The 14,780-nt window shown below is 54.9% G+C and overlaps 1 protein-coding gene across 3 annotated transcripts; it reads right to left on the bottom strand.

Moving 5' to 3' along the window:
* Nucleotides 1–585: 585 nt before the first annotated feature.
* On the bottom strand, nt 586–14,118 carry ROBO4 (roundabout guidance receptor 4). Of its 3 annotated transcripts, none has more exons than XM_057695864.1 (18): nt 13,985–14,118; nt 13,321–13,650; nt 12,974–13,131; nt 12,671–12,791; nt 12,270–12,397; nt 11,954–12,182; nt 11,605–11,717; nt 10,747–10,915; nt 10,411–10,596; nt 10,242–10,284; nt 8,232–8,368; nt 7,844–8,107; nt 3,762–3,869; nt 3,464–3,602; nt 3,083–3,325; nt 2,566–2,924; nt 1,393–1,599; nt 586–1,254 (listed from the first exon to the last, which is right to left on the bottom strand). In XM_057695864.1, exons 1-18 carry the CDS (start codon nt 14,052–14,054, stop codon nt 1,244–1,246), a joined length of 3,015 nt encoding a protein of 1,004 aa, XP_057551847.1. In that variant the 5' UTR covers nt 14,055–14,118; the 3' UTR covers nt 586–1,243. The 3 variants fall into 3 exon arrangements, with proteins under 3 accessions (XP_057551847.1, XP_057551848.1, XP_057551850.1); XM_057695865.1 differs by having other exon boundaries at nt 3,083–3,244; XM_057695867.1 differs by lacking the exon at nt 13,985–14,118 and having other exon boundaries at nt 12,671–12,783; nt 13,321–13,443.
* Between the last annotated feature and the right edge of the window lie 662 nt (nt 14,119–14,780).

The following is a 14,780-nucleotide window of genomic DNA, read 5'->3' as shown; positions in this document are numbered from 1 at the left end:
AGTCCTGCTTCTCCATTTCTCTGTCCTGTTTTTGTCTGGAGGGTGCCCACTAGTCAACCACTACAGGTGATTCTACCTTTTATGGAACTTAGCTACTTTGTCTATTTTAAGAAACCATCTGGGGGACTTTCCTGGTGAGGCAGTGGATGAGACTCTGTGCTCCCAATGCAGGGGGCCCAGGTTTGATCCCTGGTCAGGGAACTAGATCCCACATGCATGCTACAACTAAGAGTTCGCATGCCACCACTAAGGAGCCCACCTGCCGCAACTAAGACCAGGTGCAACCAAATAAATAAATAAATAAAAGAAACCATCTGGGACTGGTCTTTGGAGAGGGGAGCTGGGACCTTTGAGAACAGGAGTTGTCTTCACAGGACAAGTTGCTAAGACCAGCAGACCCTGAAAATCCCCCACCCCTCCCTTTGCTGGATTCTGCTCAGAGTCTGAAAGATACAGGTAGTTCCCCGCTTTGTAACAGAACAGAAAGGAGTGACACCCCGAGTGTCAATGAATGCCCGATCCCTTTCTAACCCAGGTCCCCCCCCCGCCCCCCCAATGGTGCTCCGTAGAGTGATCTCACAGAACTCAAGTCATCGTAGCTTTATGGTATCAAATTCCTTCAGCTTATAGTGACAACAGTATGAGGAGGGTGCATCTGTCCCACTTTTTCACCCCTCCTCCAGCTTCCTCCCTAGACTCATCCTGAACCCTTTGTCTTGGTGCTGAGGTAGGGCCTCAGTGCCTCAGTGGAGTCTCTCTATATGTCCCTTTGTGGTATGGTTGGGGAGAGTTAGGAATGGTCCAGAAAAGTCTGAGAAGGGAGGCCCTGAGAGGAGAAGCTCCTTTCTCCACAGCCCTCTCCCATGAGCTGCCATTGTCCTCCAGAAAGACGTCTGGCTCCCCCACTTCCTGGGATCCAAGTGGGTGGGGAGATCAGGATTTAGGGCTGCTTCTTAGGCCCAAAAGACCTGGTTGTGGGCGTGGATGGAGCAGAGGGAAAAGCAAGGGCTGGGAGTCAGGTGGAGATGACTTTTTGCTCCTGGGGGCTCCGGGTCCGCTTTGTTCTCATTTTGTTTTTCTTTCATTTGTTTTCACAATCCGGGAGGGAGAACTCTCCGGGAAGCCAGGCGAGGTGGACCCCAACTGCAGAAAAGCACAGGCCAAGATCCACAGTCCACAGCCCAGGCTGATGGCTGACGGGAGAGGGGGTTCTGATTCTCCTCTTGGCAGTCTCAGGACCCGTTCATGAGGAGTCTGTACGAGAAGATGAAGGAAGATGGATTTATCCCCCTGCTCTTTAGCTCTCCTGCCAGACCCCAGGCTCCTTCTGGCTCCCCACCCAGAACCCCTCCGGTCAAGATTGCCACATCAGCCAGCCAGTCCGACAGTTACCGCCAGCCTTGGGTGCAGGACAGCTGAGCTGACTTCTCTGGGAAGAGATCCGAGAGTCGGGGGGCCGGGGAAGCAGCCTCCTGCCCAACCACTGGGTGTTGTTTTTCTCCATGTCCTCCAACCAGTCTGACCTCCATTCCCACAGGGGCAGGGAGAGGGCAGAGGTCAGGAAGAGGTCATCCCGGGGGGAGGGAGGAGACGAAGCATCTGTTAGGGGGGGTAGAGATATTTGTGGAGAGTTGGCCTTCACCCCCAGGGACCAGTTTAGGGCAGAAAGCTTGGGGCTGCTTAAGGCATACACCCAACCCTAGACATAACCCAGCCCCACTCAGTCCATCAACCTCAGTGGCCACATCCCCAGGGGCCTCTGCCCCAGGGAAAGGAAGACATCCACTGGTTTCTTCAGAGAGAACAGCGTGATCTCTCTCCTCCCAGCCCAGCCCTGGCCTTCTGTCCTAGGTAATCCTTGCTCTCCTATTCAGCACAAGCCAGACTGCTTTTTTTTGGGGGGGGAGGGGTAAAAGGTAGAGTTAGGGCTTGTGAGGTGGGCCCAGGGGATGTGACAGAGTGTCTGAGGAGGGAACACCAAAGGGGCACGGGGAGCCTTGACTACCTCCTGTTGACCTGGGGATGATGGTCCCACCTGTCAGACACGCGAAACGAGCAGCCCAGTCACTCCCCACCCCGCCACAGACAGGGCAGGAGGAAGGCCTTGAAAGCACAGGGGGACATAAGAGAGAAAACAGAACCTCCCACAGTGGGGGCGAATCCAAGTCACTGGGCTGGGGAGCAGCCTTTCCTGGGGACCCCCGTCTGGTAAGAGGAGGGTCCTGGAGGCAGCAGGATGGACTGTGTGAATGCTTCTGGGCTTTTAACTTGAGCAATTTGTCCTTGTTCTGGTGGGTGACCTTGGGCAAGTTAATAAACCTGCTGGACTTAGAGTTTCCTCATTTGGAAAAGAATGATAGAGAATATTCTTCAGAGTTGCTGTTAAGGCCGAATGCGTGGAGAGCACTTATCGCTGTGCCCGGGACATCGTCATCCCTCGATAAAAACTAGCTGTTTTAAGGACGATGGCCACGGACGCGATGGTCAGGATGCGTTGCCGCTTGGCCGGGGGAAGGTGTCCACTCCAGGGGTGGGGGTGAGGCATAAGACCGTGATCTCACGTACCTGTGAAGACGCAGTCTGCCTCCCTGGGCTCCAGACCAAAGCCAAAGCTGTCCGCAGCCACAGCCAGGGCCCGAGCGAAGTGGGCGTCGGCGAGGAAGGAGCCGTCGGAGGAGCTGACCAGGCTGGCTCTGGCACTGGGGGCGTTGTCCTCAGAGGCTGAGCCCCAGCCGTTGGCCAGGGAGCCCTCGCTGGGGGTAGGGGTGGGGCAGGGCCGAGGTGGGCACAGCAAGCCCCTCACCTCGGACCCCACACCTCCTCCAGACCTGCCCATGTCCGCGAGCTCCGAGGCTGTTGGGACGCTGATATAGCCATAGGTGACGGGGGGTGAAGGAGCCCTTGGCATTGGAGAGACACTGTTCCTAGGAAGAGGCAAAACAGGAGACAGGACACGGTTGGGGGGGCGGGGCGAGGCATGGAGTGGCAGAAACAGTCCTGTTGAGGAAGGTGGAGGCAGTAGAGGCAAGCATACTCCTCTTGCGCTTATGTGTATCCACTGGTTCCCCCTCCGGCCACTCACCTGGGGGTCTCCTCACCCTCACTGAGCTCCAGGCACAGGGCCACCTCCTCAGGGGTCAGCACGCTGTCCTGATCCTCGCCCAGGGACGACAGTGACGAGCTGGACAGGCGACTGGATGCTGGGCTTGGACCAGAGATGGAAGAGGCCTGGGCGCTGGAGGGGCTGGGGGGACCAGAGGGGATAAGGGCGAGGATGGGGGCTGCTGGCCGTGGCGAGGAGGGGGCTTGGGGCTCCCCCGGGTGCCTGATTGGGGTAAGATGGCAGGATGGTTAGTGCCGTTCTTCTGGTCCCTGCCACCCCTCCCCCAGCCCAGACCATGCTCAGCACACACCCCCACATCCCCAGTGCCCCACCCTGCTTCTTGACCCTATGCGCTCTTACTGGGTCTGTTGACTCTGAGTGGGGGCTCCACGAGCAGAGAGTGGTGCTGGGGGCAGAGGGCGCGTCACCAGCTCACTGGAGGAGCTGAGGAGCTGTGGTCCCAGGGCACGCCAGGCAACTAGAGCCCGGGGCGCAGCTCCTGGGGAACAACAGCCTGGGCGTGAGACAGCAGAACACCCACCAGGTCCAGGCCCTCTGCATCCTGGCCCCACCCCCCACCCAGCCAGCCTCTTCAGGGACAGGAGAAGCCCCACACCCTGCTTCACTCCCCCCTTGCCTTCTTTGGCCCTCCTCTCACCTGGACTTTGGGAAAGGCTCTTGGAGCCTCTGTTGCCCAACCCACAGGCCCAGAGCTCTGCATGGTGGCTGGCCTGGAGCAGCGGGGAGCTGTTGGCCTGGTGCAGCTCTGCAAAGCAAAGGGTGGGTGGCGGGCGGCTGGGGTTTCAGACCCCAACCCGAGGCTCTATCTTCAGCTTGGTCATCCAGTTAAGCTTTAGGATCCCTGAACCCAGAGAGAAGAGGGACAAACCTCCCTCCAAGCCAGCTGTGATATAATAGAAGGAGCAGTGCTCCTTGGAGTCAAATACCTGTACTCATAGGCCGGCTCAGCCACATATTAGCTGTGTGACGTCAGGAAAATCCATTAACCTTCCTGAGCCTGTTTCGTTTGTAAACAACAACTGCAAAGGATGGTTTTGCCAATTAACTAAAAACAGGTTGGAAAGTTCCTGGCACCTAATAGATACTTTAAAAAACAACCTTATTTCTCTTTATTGTACACATTCCAATTTCCTGATCTCTATAGCCTCACACTGCTACCTACTCTCGTGAATTTTGGCTCTGTGAAGGCAAATACTCCTTTTCTTGGAGAGAATCTGTTAATTTCCACTTCTCACATTGCAGATATCTCACATGGCTCTGGATAGTCCTGACCTGATAAACCTGAGTGTCTCTCACCTGGGGAGATGGACTGGGCTGTCAAGTTGAGCTGAATGAGGAAGACAAAACCAGGGAGCCCCAAACCATGTCAGGTGTGACGGGAGAGAGTTGGCTAATGGGAAGAGGAGATTTAGAATAGGAAGATGTGTTGGTCTCGCCCAGGGAGGCAATGCCCTGCCCATGGATACTCAATACATGTTGAATGAATGAGTGGATGGATGGATGATATCAGAGAGGCAGGTGTAAACCCAAGGTGAGAAGAATCATGTACAAGATGGCAGCTATCATCAGGCCCACATGGCCACTCAGGAGACAGGGCTCTGAGTGTACTGTGACGATATAGAAGCCCCGGCTGTGCGCAATGACTTGGTCATGCCAAAACCAAAATGCATCCAAGTTTAAACCAGTGAGGAACAGAATAATAAAGGGAAGCGATTTTCCCAAGACCAGGAACAGGAGAACATCAAGCAAAGAAGAGAAACAGCCTTCAGGTTAGTGTCACATGATCAGAAGCCCACTTAGGAAAGGGGACCGGAGACCAGGCAGGACTCTAGAGACAGAGCTGTCAAATCAGTCTGATCTCAGAGATCTGGGGGCCACGATGGGCAGGTTCAAAGCAGGGACAAGGCATTCATCAGAATCCATCTGGGGACTTCCTAGGAGGCACAAGGGTTAAGAATCCTCCTGCCAATGCAGGGGACACGGATTTGAACCCTGCTCTGGGAAGATTCCACATGCCATGGAGCAACTAAGCCCGTGAGCCACAACTATTGAGCCCATGTGCCACAACTATTGAAGACCAAGCACCTAGAACCCTTGCTCCACAACAAGAGAAGCCACTACAATGAGGAGCCCAAGCACCACAATGAAAAGTAGCCCCAGCTCGCCACAACTAGAGAAAGCCCGTGTGCAGCAACAAAGATCCAATGCAGCCAATAAATAAATTAAAAAAACAAAAAACAAACAAAAAATGTTACAATTAAAAAAAAAAAGAATCCATCTGGGGACTGCCCTGGTGGCGCAGCGGTTAAGAATCTGCCTGCCAATGCAGGGGACACGGATTCGATCCCTGGTCCGGCAAGATCCCACACGCTGCAGAGCAACTAAGCCTGTGAGCCGCAACTACTGAAGCCTGTGCCCCTAGAGCCCATGCTCCGCAACAAGAGACGCCGCTGTAATGAGAAGCCCGTGCACCGCAAGAAGAGTAGCCTCCGCCCGCCGCGACTAGAGAAAGCCTGTATGCAGCAATGATGACCCAACGTAGTCAATAAATAGATAAATTAAAAAAAAAAAAAAGAATCCATCTGGGCCCTAGGAATCCATGTAGAGTAGCCAGACCTTCTGAGCCACTGGGATGAAAACCCACACAATGACTAGACTTCCTCCAACAAGGTTTCCTTTTGTACTTTGGCTGGTGTGGCTTTTACTCATTTCCTCTATTTGTCGTACGACCCAGGCAATCCTGGAGGCCAACTGTGGGTGCTCCAACCCCCCTCTCAGCAGCTCTGTCTTGTCTTGTGCCTGACTTTTTGACTAAGCTCAGAAAGGGGGGCACATGTTGTTTATGCTGGTTTGCATGGAAAGGGAAGGGAAAAGGCCATATTCATCCCAGCTCATTTCATTTCCTCTAAAGGATTCTGGTAACAAAAAACTCTCCTTTCACCTTGCCTGGAATTACTTGAATTTAGTTTCAATATTATTTGAATTAAACTAGACAATAAAATTATTAAGGTTAGGTGGAATCTTGTTGGGCACAGCTGAGTTGTGATAAAGATTTGTTTGAATGAATTATTTAATGAGGACACATTGTATTGGTATATATCGGCAAGTGAACTAAGACTGTGATGTGATGGATAAGACATGGGAGACAGCAGTTGTGAGATGATTAGTCCCAGAGAAAAAATCCAACTAAGGTCAGATAATAAGAAAAAGGAATAAGCAGGTCAAGGATGTAGGGGACACTGAGAAAGCCTGCCAGTTTTGGAAGGCAAGGAACCAGCAGTCTTTCGGACTAGGTGACAGCAGTAAAGGAGCTCCATGCCTCTGGATGAGATCTTGCTGCTGCTACCAGGGGCCAGAGGTGGGCTCAGTGTCCACCAGCCCAGGGGAGTTGCTGTGCTCAGCCCATCCTGGGGCAGTGGTGGGGTGGGCCTGGGTGAGGAGAAAAGGGGTGCGGACCTAAATCTCTGAGTGAGGTTAGGTAGCTTCATCTCAGAATTGGAAACTTTCTTAAGAACTGTAGAAAATTGCTCACCTCTTTTTGGGGTATGCATTATATTCAAATCTGTGTGGTTCTCCATGGAAAAGCTAGTTTTTAAATGAGACTTTTGCAACCTCTTTTTAGCTGGTATTTCATTATCACGGAGGATTTCTAATGCAATAGCTCGGAGGCAAAGCTGGAAAGGATGCCAGCTTCGCTAATGTTTAGAGTCATAAAATTCTGGATATCGGACAAGCTCTTAATTACATCTTTGTCTTAATAAAAGTTGGATTACATCCACTTAACAAAACTGATTGTTAAACATTTGTGAATCTTACTAATCAGTACAGAAGGCTCATGAAGACAGCAGAGAGAGTGCAGACAATGTTCAGAAACAAGAGAAAAGAGTCAGCGAGAGAATAGAATCTCCCAAGGGTGCTCACAGAGAGGTTCAGAGTAGCCTTTGGAAGCGGACCATTCTGGCTTAAATTTGAGATCTGTAGGTTATGGACGTGGGGTTTTGAACAAGTTACCCAATTCTGATCCTCTTTCCCTATCTGTAAAATTAGAGAAATAACACCTAGCCAATATGTTGTAAGAATTAAATGAAATAACAAGTATAAGTAAAGCACCTAATGTAGAGTAGTTGCTAAAGAAATAGAGACTCTATTTCTCTCTGGAAAGTCAAAGTGAGTAGCTGGGAGTCAGGAGAGAAATCTGGACAGAAGGGAAATACTCATCCCCTGGGAAGCCAGTTGGGGATGAGTACCTGGACAGACCCATAGCTTGTGCATATACATAGTACACGTGGGCACAGGACATAGTAGAGAGGCTGCGAGAGCCTGAGGCTTCGTGCTAGCACTGGTCACACCCCTCCAGGTTCTAGAATTACTTGTGTGCTGATCGGGCACTTTCATTAGACTTTGAGCTTGAAGAGAGCAAGGATTATATCTGGTGTCTCTGTGTCCCCCTGTCTGGCATACAATGGTGCTTATTAAATGTTTGCTGAATTGAGCTGACTGTAGAAACAGGGCTCACTACTGGTGTGGTAAAACTCAAGCAAGAGCACGGTGTAAAGAAAAGCTGAGGCCAGCACACTCACGGCTGGGTGCTCGGGGATAGGGTCCTTTGGGACAGGCTATGGGTGGGGTACAGCCCACACCTGGCGTCAAGGCCACCCTATATCCGCTCCTGTCCCCCCTACCACCCGATTCAGGCTGTGTCCATCCTCCCATCCTCACCCTGCTTCTTCTTGGCCTTCCAAGCCTCTGCAGGGGCCAGAGACAAGCGCGGAGAGGAGAGGCCCCTGCGGCCACAGAGGCTGTCTGAACTGGGCCAGGGGCTGGAGAACCGGGCCAGCTGGGGTGTGAGCCGCCTGGCAGCTGGGGCCTGGGGGCTTGGCCGGGCTGGGGGGCTGGAAGGCAGCTCATTGATGAGGGAGCCATAAAAAGTGCTGGTGTCGGGAAGCAGGGGCACACCGGGGCTTCGGGGATCCCAGGAGATCACTGCGATAAAAACGACAGGAGGAATTATGGTGACCACATCCCACCCACGGCCCCCTTCTCCAGCCCTGGGACCTCCGCTCCACTGCTAGGCCTGCCCCACCCCCATCCCTCAGGACAAGCTCACGAGAGCGACGACCGTCTGGTGGGTCCCGGGGGTCCACTCCCAGCCGGCTGCTGAGGCTGCTGCTGCTGCTGAGGTCCCGGGAGCCGGAGGTGGAGCGCCAAGTGTCTGCCAGCCACGGGGAGTCACTGTGATCCATCCTGGGCCACGGAGGGCAGGGTGGGGCAGAGAAGCGGGTGGAGGGAGAATATAATTGGCCAAGCCCTCCAGCTCAGCAGGGAGCAGAAGGGAGTGGAGTATTATTCTCACTACTTTTTCCACCCCTCACAGACTCCTTAAGATCTCTGATCCGCTGTCCCAAACTCAGAGCCCCTGTCTTATCCTGGGATCAGGGGAAGTTCAAGTTGCCCAGAGCTAGGAAGGTATCAAAGAGAGGTGGCTCTGTTCTGAGACAAGAAGAACACAGATCGGGAGCCAGATCTGCTGTAGTCTAGCTGGGCAACCCTGGGCCAGTCTATTAGCCTCTCTAAGCCCCAGGTTCTCCATCTGCAAAATGGCAACAGTAAGGCCTTCCTTACAAGGCTGATACTGTACACTGAGATGAAGAAATGTGAGATCACTCAGCTGGCAGAGCAGGAGTTTGCTATCTGAATGTTGGCTTCTCTGCCTCTAGCCTGGTTCCCTCTGAATGGGGCACCATGCCGTCAGCGATCAGACCAAAGCACTTCTCTGCCTAAAAACCTTCAGTGGCTCCCCATCTCCCAAGATAGAGCCCAGCTGCCTAGCATGGCTAACAGGGCCCCCGTTGGTCTGGCTTCCTGCCCCTCAGCCTTAACCCTTTGCCCTGACTCATCTCACACCATGTGCCCCAGCCAGAGCGAAAGTCTTGTCTTTCCCTAAGAACGCAGCAGGCTATTTCTTGCTGTTCCCTTTGCCCTTCCCCTTCTTATTGTCAGGGTAAATGTGAAATCTTCTTCCTCCCATAGTTCCCCACCCAGCCCCCTCCTTGTACTTGTACATGTTTCTACACTCCCAACTCTGGATTGCATTTACACTAGCGTGGCTGTCTCTAAAGGAATGAATGGACACACTGATCAAAGTGGAATCTCCCTCAAGGACAAGGGATAGAGTCCCAGGGGAGCCAGATAAAGTTCAGGGCAAAGCAGACTAAGCCCAGGAGGTAGCTGGAAGGGAAAAACCAATGAGCACAGAACAACGCAGAAACAGAGCAAAGCCAGCACGGAACCTTTCTCTGGCCTAAGAAACTGACAGCAAAATGGTAGTCCAAGAGCTGGATGTGTCTGGCACATAGTAGGTGCTTGATAAACTCTTGTTGAAAGATGCAGACCTGGAATGTGAAATCTCCTGGAGGAAATCTAGTGAGATGAAGAGCAGGAGACTGTGGGCAGAGATGAAAGGGTTATTTAGTGTAAAACTCAGCCAATAGGAGAAAAAAGGATGTTTTCTTTCTTGGTGTCTTGTCTCATAACTGGAGACTTGCTCTGGCAGCCAAACGCACTTGGAGCAGATGTACCTGCAGGTGGGCTCTGTCACTGAGGACGAGTGAAAACCTATCACATAGGGGCAGAGCGCCCTCTGCTGGAACTCTGGGGGGATTATTGTGAAGGAAAGCTGCCTCCGTGGGTAGGTGATTTCCTGAACACAAAGGGACTACTAGGTAGATGCTGGGTGTACAGAGAAAATTAGAAATCAGACTGGTCCTCTTGTGCTAGTTATTCTCCACCTAGCAGAACGAGTCAGCAGGCGAGTCCAGTAAGTATTAATGAGAGCTCGGTAACAAGAGCACTGGATTAGGAATTCAGAAGGCAGCTACTAGCTGTGTAGCAGTCACTTGAGTGATGAGTCTCAGTTTACTCACCTGTCAAGTAGTGTGATAGGAACATTAATGAGAGAGAAATTAATTCTCACTTGAAGTTCAAGGGAGATTCAGGTACTAGGACGCCAAATGGCCTGGGAGTAGGGGAGACTAGTACTCCAGCCAATTCTCCATCCCAGCTCCAGTTTCCCTGGCCCCTCTGCCCCTCCCTCATCTCAGGCCCTTTCATCTCTCACCTGTGTTTTAGGATGGCGTCCTCACTGGTATATCTGTACAGACCTGGGAGAGAGCAGGAGGAAGGGTCAGTCCAGAGTCTCCAGCACCTGGTAAAGTCTAAACCCCTGTAGTGTTCTGGCTGGACCCAGGAAAGCCCTGACCACCTGGGAGTCCACGTCACCTTCTCACCTGGGCCCAGGTGCACCCCAGCTCGGCGCCGGCGGTGGATACACATGGCAGTGCCCAGCAGCAGCAGCCAGAGCACAACAGCCCCACTGGCAATGACCTCTGGCCGCCTCAAGGCTGCCCTCAGTTGCTCCAGGGTCCATGGGCCGTGCGCACTGGGTTCCTGGGCAGCTCGCTCCATGGCCTGATCTGTATGGGAATTTGAGCTCAGGCAGAGGGAGTGGGGGAGGCAGTGAGGGTCGCGCAGACAAGGGGGAGGAGCTGGAAGTGGAGTGGGGGAAGAAGGAGGAAAATGAGGCCTGAATGGGTCTGGACGGGGCCGGTGGGCACTGTCCTCACCTAAAAGGAGGCAGACAGGGCTGCTGGGCTGCCCAGCTCCGGCGCCAGTGACTGCAGCCACCTGTACACAGTAGGAACCTGGCATGCGGGTGGCGATCTCCAGCTGGGTCTGCTCACCCGCCACGGTCCAGTTGGCCGGGGGCAATGAGGTGTTGCCCAGGCTCCAGACCTGAAGCACAAACAGAGGTGAGCTTGCCCTCCGGCACCATCCCAGCCACTGAGCCCTTCATCTGCAGATCAGACTCTGGGCATGTGGCCACCCTGTCCTGCCGTTCACCTGGAGACACCCCTCACATGCACCCACACTGCCTATTTTCTTCTCCCCTGCAAAGTGGGAGAGACTTCTCTCTAGACTGACAGAAGAGGGACAAAAGGAACCTGACGAAACAGGCGTTAGACCTGCGGTTCACAAACGTCAGTGTGCTTCAGGATCACTTGGAAGGTTTGTTAAAATCCAGATTGGCAGGCCCATCCCTGATTTTCTGAGTCACAAAGCCTGGCAAAGGACCTAAGAATTTTTATTCTAACGAGTTCTCAGGTGATGCTGATGTTGCTGGTGCAGGAACCACACTGCCTTAGAAGCTGAGAGTCAGACACAGCCTGGTTTGACTCCTGTTCTGTTTCCTGCACCTGTCACCTTAGCCTCACTTTCCATGTCTGTAAATTGGGGACAATAACCCAGGGTGGACTCTGAGATGAAATGAGATTGTGTAGCTCTAGGCAGTGTCTGGCTGATAGTAGGGTCCCTGCTTCTCTGCACAAGTACCGTTTCTTAGTGCCCAGAGCAAGTATGGGATGCCATGGAGTAGGGATGTCCTGGGACCACTCGGAAGGGGTGTGTCAGCTTGTGGGGGGTACCTGGTAGCCACGGATGATGCCATTGTGGTTTTCAGCAGGTGGTGGGACCCAGCTCACGAGGACACTGCCGTTGCCAGGTTTTAGGGTCACCTCCTGGGGAGGAGCACTGGGCACTGGGGGGAGGGAGAGAGCCTATAAAGGATGCCGAGGGGAGAGGGCTCTAGGGAAAAGAGCTGCAATGGGGACACGGGGTCAGAGCCATACCAATGAGAATAAGAGCTTCTCGCAGCTCTCCTTGCTGAAGGGCAGGAGGGAGCCCAGGGGTGAGACCGACTATCCCCCTGACTAGAGTAGGACCAAATGGGGCCGGGGGTATATTGCTGGGTTCCGGGGGGCATCTGTCCCTGACCTTGTTCAGGCAGCCTCAGGAGCAGCACGTTGCTGTCAGGGCCTTGAGCCCGGCCGGAGGATGGTCGCACTTTGAACTCGTAGTCTTGGCCCCAGTGGAGGCCCCCAAGCTCTGCGCTCTGCCAGCCGGCCAGCAGGGCTTCTGCCCATGGGGCTCCCTGGCCTCCGGGGGGAGCCTGGGTCCTGAACAGGGCCGTGTAGGACTGAGCAGGCGCAGCAGGGCCACTCACCTGGGAAAGAGTGGGCAGGGCTCAGGGCTCTCAAGACCAGCCCTTTCTGGAGCTGTGACTGGCTCCACCCCAGGTCCTGGGCCTCACCTTCCAGCTGAGCCACACAGCAGGCCCAGGCTTGGTGCCCTTCGCGGGGTCCGGGTTCAGCAGGGTCGCGTTTTCCAGCTGAATGCGTACAGCCAGAAGCTCCAGGGGCTCCTTGTAGTCCTGGGGCTCTGTGGGGAGCACAGGGCTGGGCTGGGGCTCATAGGCCAGAGTGAAGGAATTGAGGAGTGGAATCCCTCGGCCACAGAGGAGATTCCCAGGTGGAGAGCGCTCCGATTTCTAGTCGAGGATGGGGGAACTTCCCCTAAATGGGGTCCCCACCACTCTGACCCTGATCCCGGTTGAGCCCCCACATCCCCTAACCCCAGCCAAAACCAGACCACACCACCCTAACTGGAGCCCCCCCCCTCAGCCCTGAGTTTAGCTGACCGCCCTCCCCTTACCCTGGACAGACACCCTGGCTGCCCGGCTCTCCCGTTGTCCTGCGGTGTTGGTGGCCACACACATATAGGTCCCCGCGTCACTCTTCTCTGCTCTTGCCATCAGCAGGGAACCTCTGGACACCTGTCAGGGCCAGGTGCATTGTGAAGTGTCCCACGTCGAGGGGGACCTCTGAGTGGGGAGGGAAGCCTAAGGCCTCGCTGCCCCCCCCTTCCTCAAATTCTGCAGGAGACGTGGGGCCTGGGGGCGGGGGTGCAGAGCTGTGGCCAGGACAGGATGAAGTGTGGCGCAGGGGCTACACTCACCGAGTGCCGCCCTGGCTGCAGGGCCAGGGGTTTCCCATCCTTCCACCATGAGACTGTGGGCTCTGGGTGGCCCCAGGGCGGCGCGCACTGCAGAATCACCCGCTCGCCCACAGTGGCCACAACGTCCCGAGGCTGGACCTGGAAATCTTCCCGAAGGACTGTGGGGAGAATGGAGGGTCGGCCGGGAGCGGTACCCAGTCCCCCAATCCGGGTCCTGCCTTGGCGTTTCCCACCGTTCTGTGTGACCTATCATTTCGCTGGAGACTTAATCTCGCGTTTCAGAGCCCCACCCCCAGGTCTCCCATCCAGGACGACCCCCAACCCAGCTCTCCCCGCCCAGGCCTCACCAGCCACAGACAGCCGAGCCCCCAGGCTAACTGCCGTGCCCAGCCGGTTGCTGGCCTCACATGTGTAGACACCCAGGTCTGTGGATGGGGCCTGGTCATCGTGGGCACGTCCCCGGGGAGGAGGCCGCAGCAGCAGCAGGGTTCCGTCGGGCAGGAGGTGGTGAATGTCTGGGGGCACCATACTCAGGGGATGCCCGTTCAGCAGCCAGCGGATGGTGGGAGGTGGCTGGCCCGAGGCCCGGCAGCTCATCTTGGCCGGGCCAGGGCCCTGGAGCAGCTGGTCCTCTGGGTGGACGAGGATCTGGGGTGGGGAGTCCTGAGCCGTGCCTCCTGGGAGAGAAAAGGAAGCGAGCCCGGCCTGACTACCAATAGGGCCCCCAAATCCCTGCACGCCTCATCTGCCTCCTGTGGTCTGACAGTTAGTTCCCAAATAACATGCTAGCTGGGCGGGGCGAGGGCCAGCGTGCACGCGTGGCCCCCAGGTGAGAGCCTGTGGAGCTCTCCATCTGTCTGTCTGTCTCACATTCAACATCATCATCCTCACCATTGTCTCCGGTACCCCTACTGCAAAAGGGAAGCAAAGGAGCAAGGGGGCCTCCTCCCCACCGTGGCCAGGCCTCGGATCAAGGGAGTGTGGGCCAGGGTCGGGGAGGGCTGCACTCACCGGTGAGGAGCAGAAGTAGGAGAGGCAGGGGCCCACAGGCCCCAAGGAGGCCCGCTCCTCCAGAGCCCATGGCTGCTCTCGGGCCTCTGTCCGCAGCACTTTGTCCTACTGCTCTGAGCTCACAGCGGAGGGAAGGAGGGGCGGGGCGGGGTGGTGGTGGTTGTTTGTGACCGAGACTGTGCCCCAGGAGGGAAGCGGCTTTGAGGAAACCGATGCTTCCTGCCTGGCCTCAGTGCCTTGGAGAACTGGGAGGAGACCAGAGGAGAGAAACTCTATGACCTTGACCCTTTAGTCATAACCTCTGACTCTAATCTCAGCCCTAGGGTTTATCGTGTGATCTAGCCTGGGATTTCTTACAGGTAATCGTCACCCTAACCATAACTACAACCACAGTTTTGATCCTTTACCCCAAGCCTCTATCGAACCCTTGAATCCCAATCCCAATCCCAATCCCTTTGCTTCCAAGTGACCCCCTGCTAGAGTGGAATGGAAACCCAGAGGTGGAATCTAAGGGTACAGCATTCGGAAGCTGAGGGTAGAGGAAAGCGGGTCCCAGAAGTGAAGTGGGGGGAGCATGAGTGTCTTGTTATGCACTGGTCCATTTCCCAGGGAGAGGTGGGGCTGGTAGGTCAGAAGACAGGGAAAATCAGAGGCTCTGGGACAGTCTGGGAGATGCCCACTGTGTGCTGCTAGTCAGCCCAGAGACGGATGAGATACACTTCTGGGAGACCTTGGGCAAGTGATTTAACCCCTGAAAGTCAGTTTTCTTATTTGTAAAGTGGGAATAATAATAATA

This window comes from Hippopotamus amphibius, chromosome 9 (genome assembly GCF_030028045.1).
Source record: "Hippopotamus amphibius kiboko isolate mHipAmp2 chromosome 9, mHipAmp2.hap2, whole genome shotgun sequence".
Classification (NCBI taxonomy): Eukaryota; Metazoa; Chordata; class Mammalia; order Artiodactyla; family Hippopotamidae; genus Hippopotamus; species Hippopotamus amphibius.
Note: the sequence above shows the minus strand (reverse complement) of the source record. Positions and strands in the feature narration are given on the sequence as shown.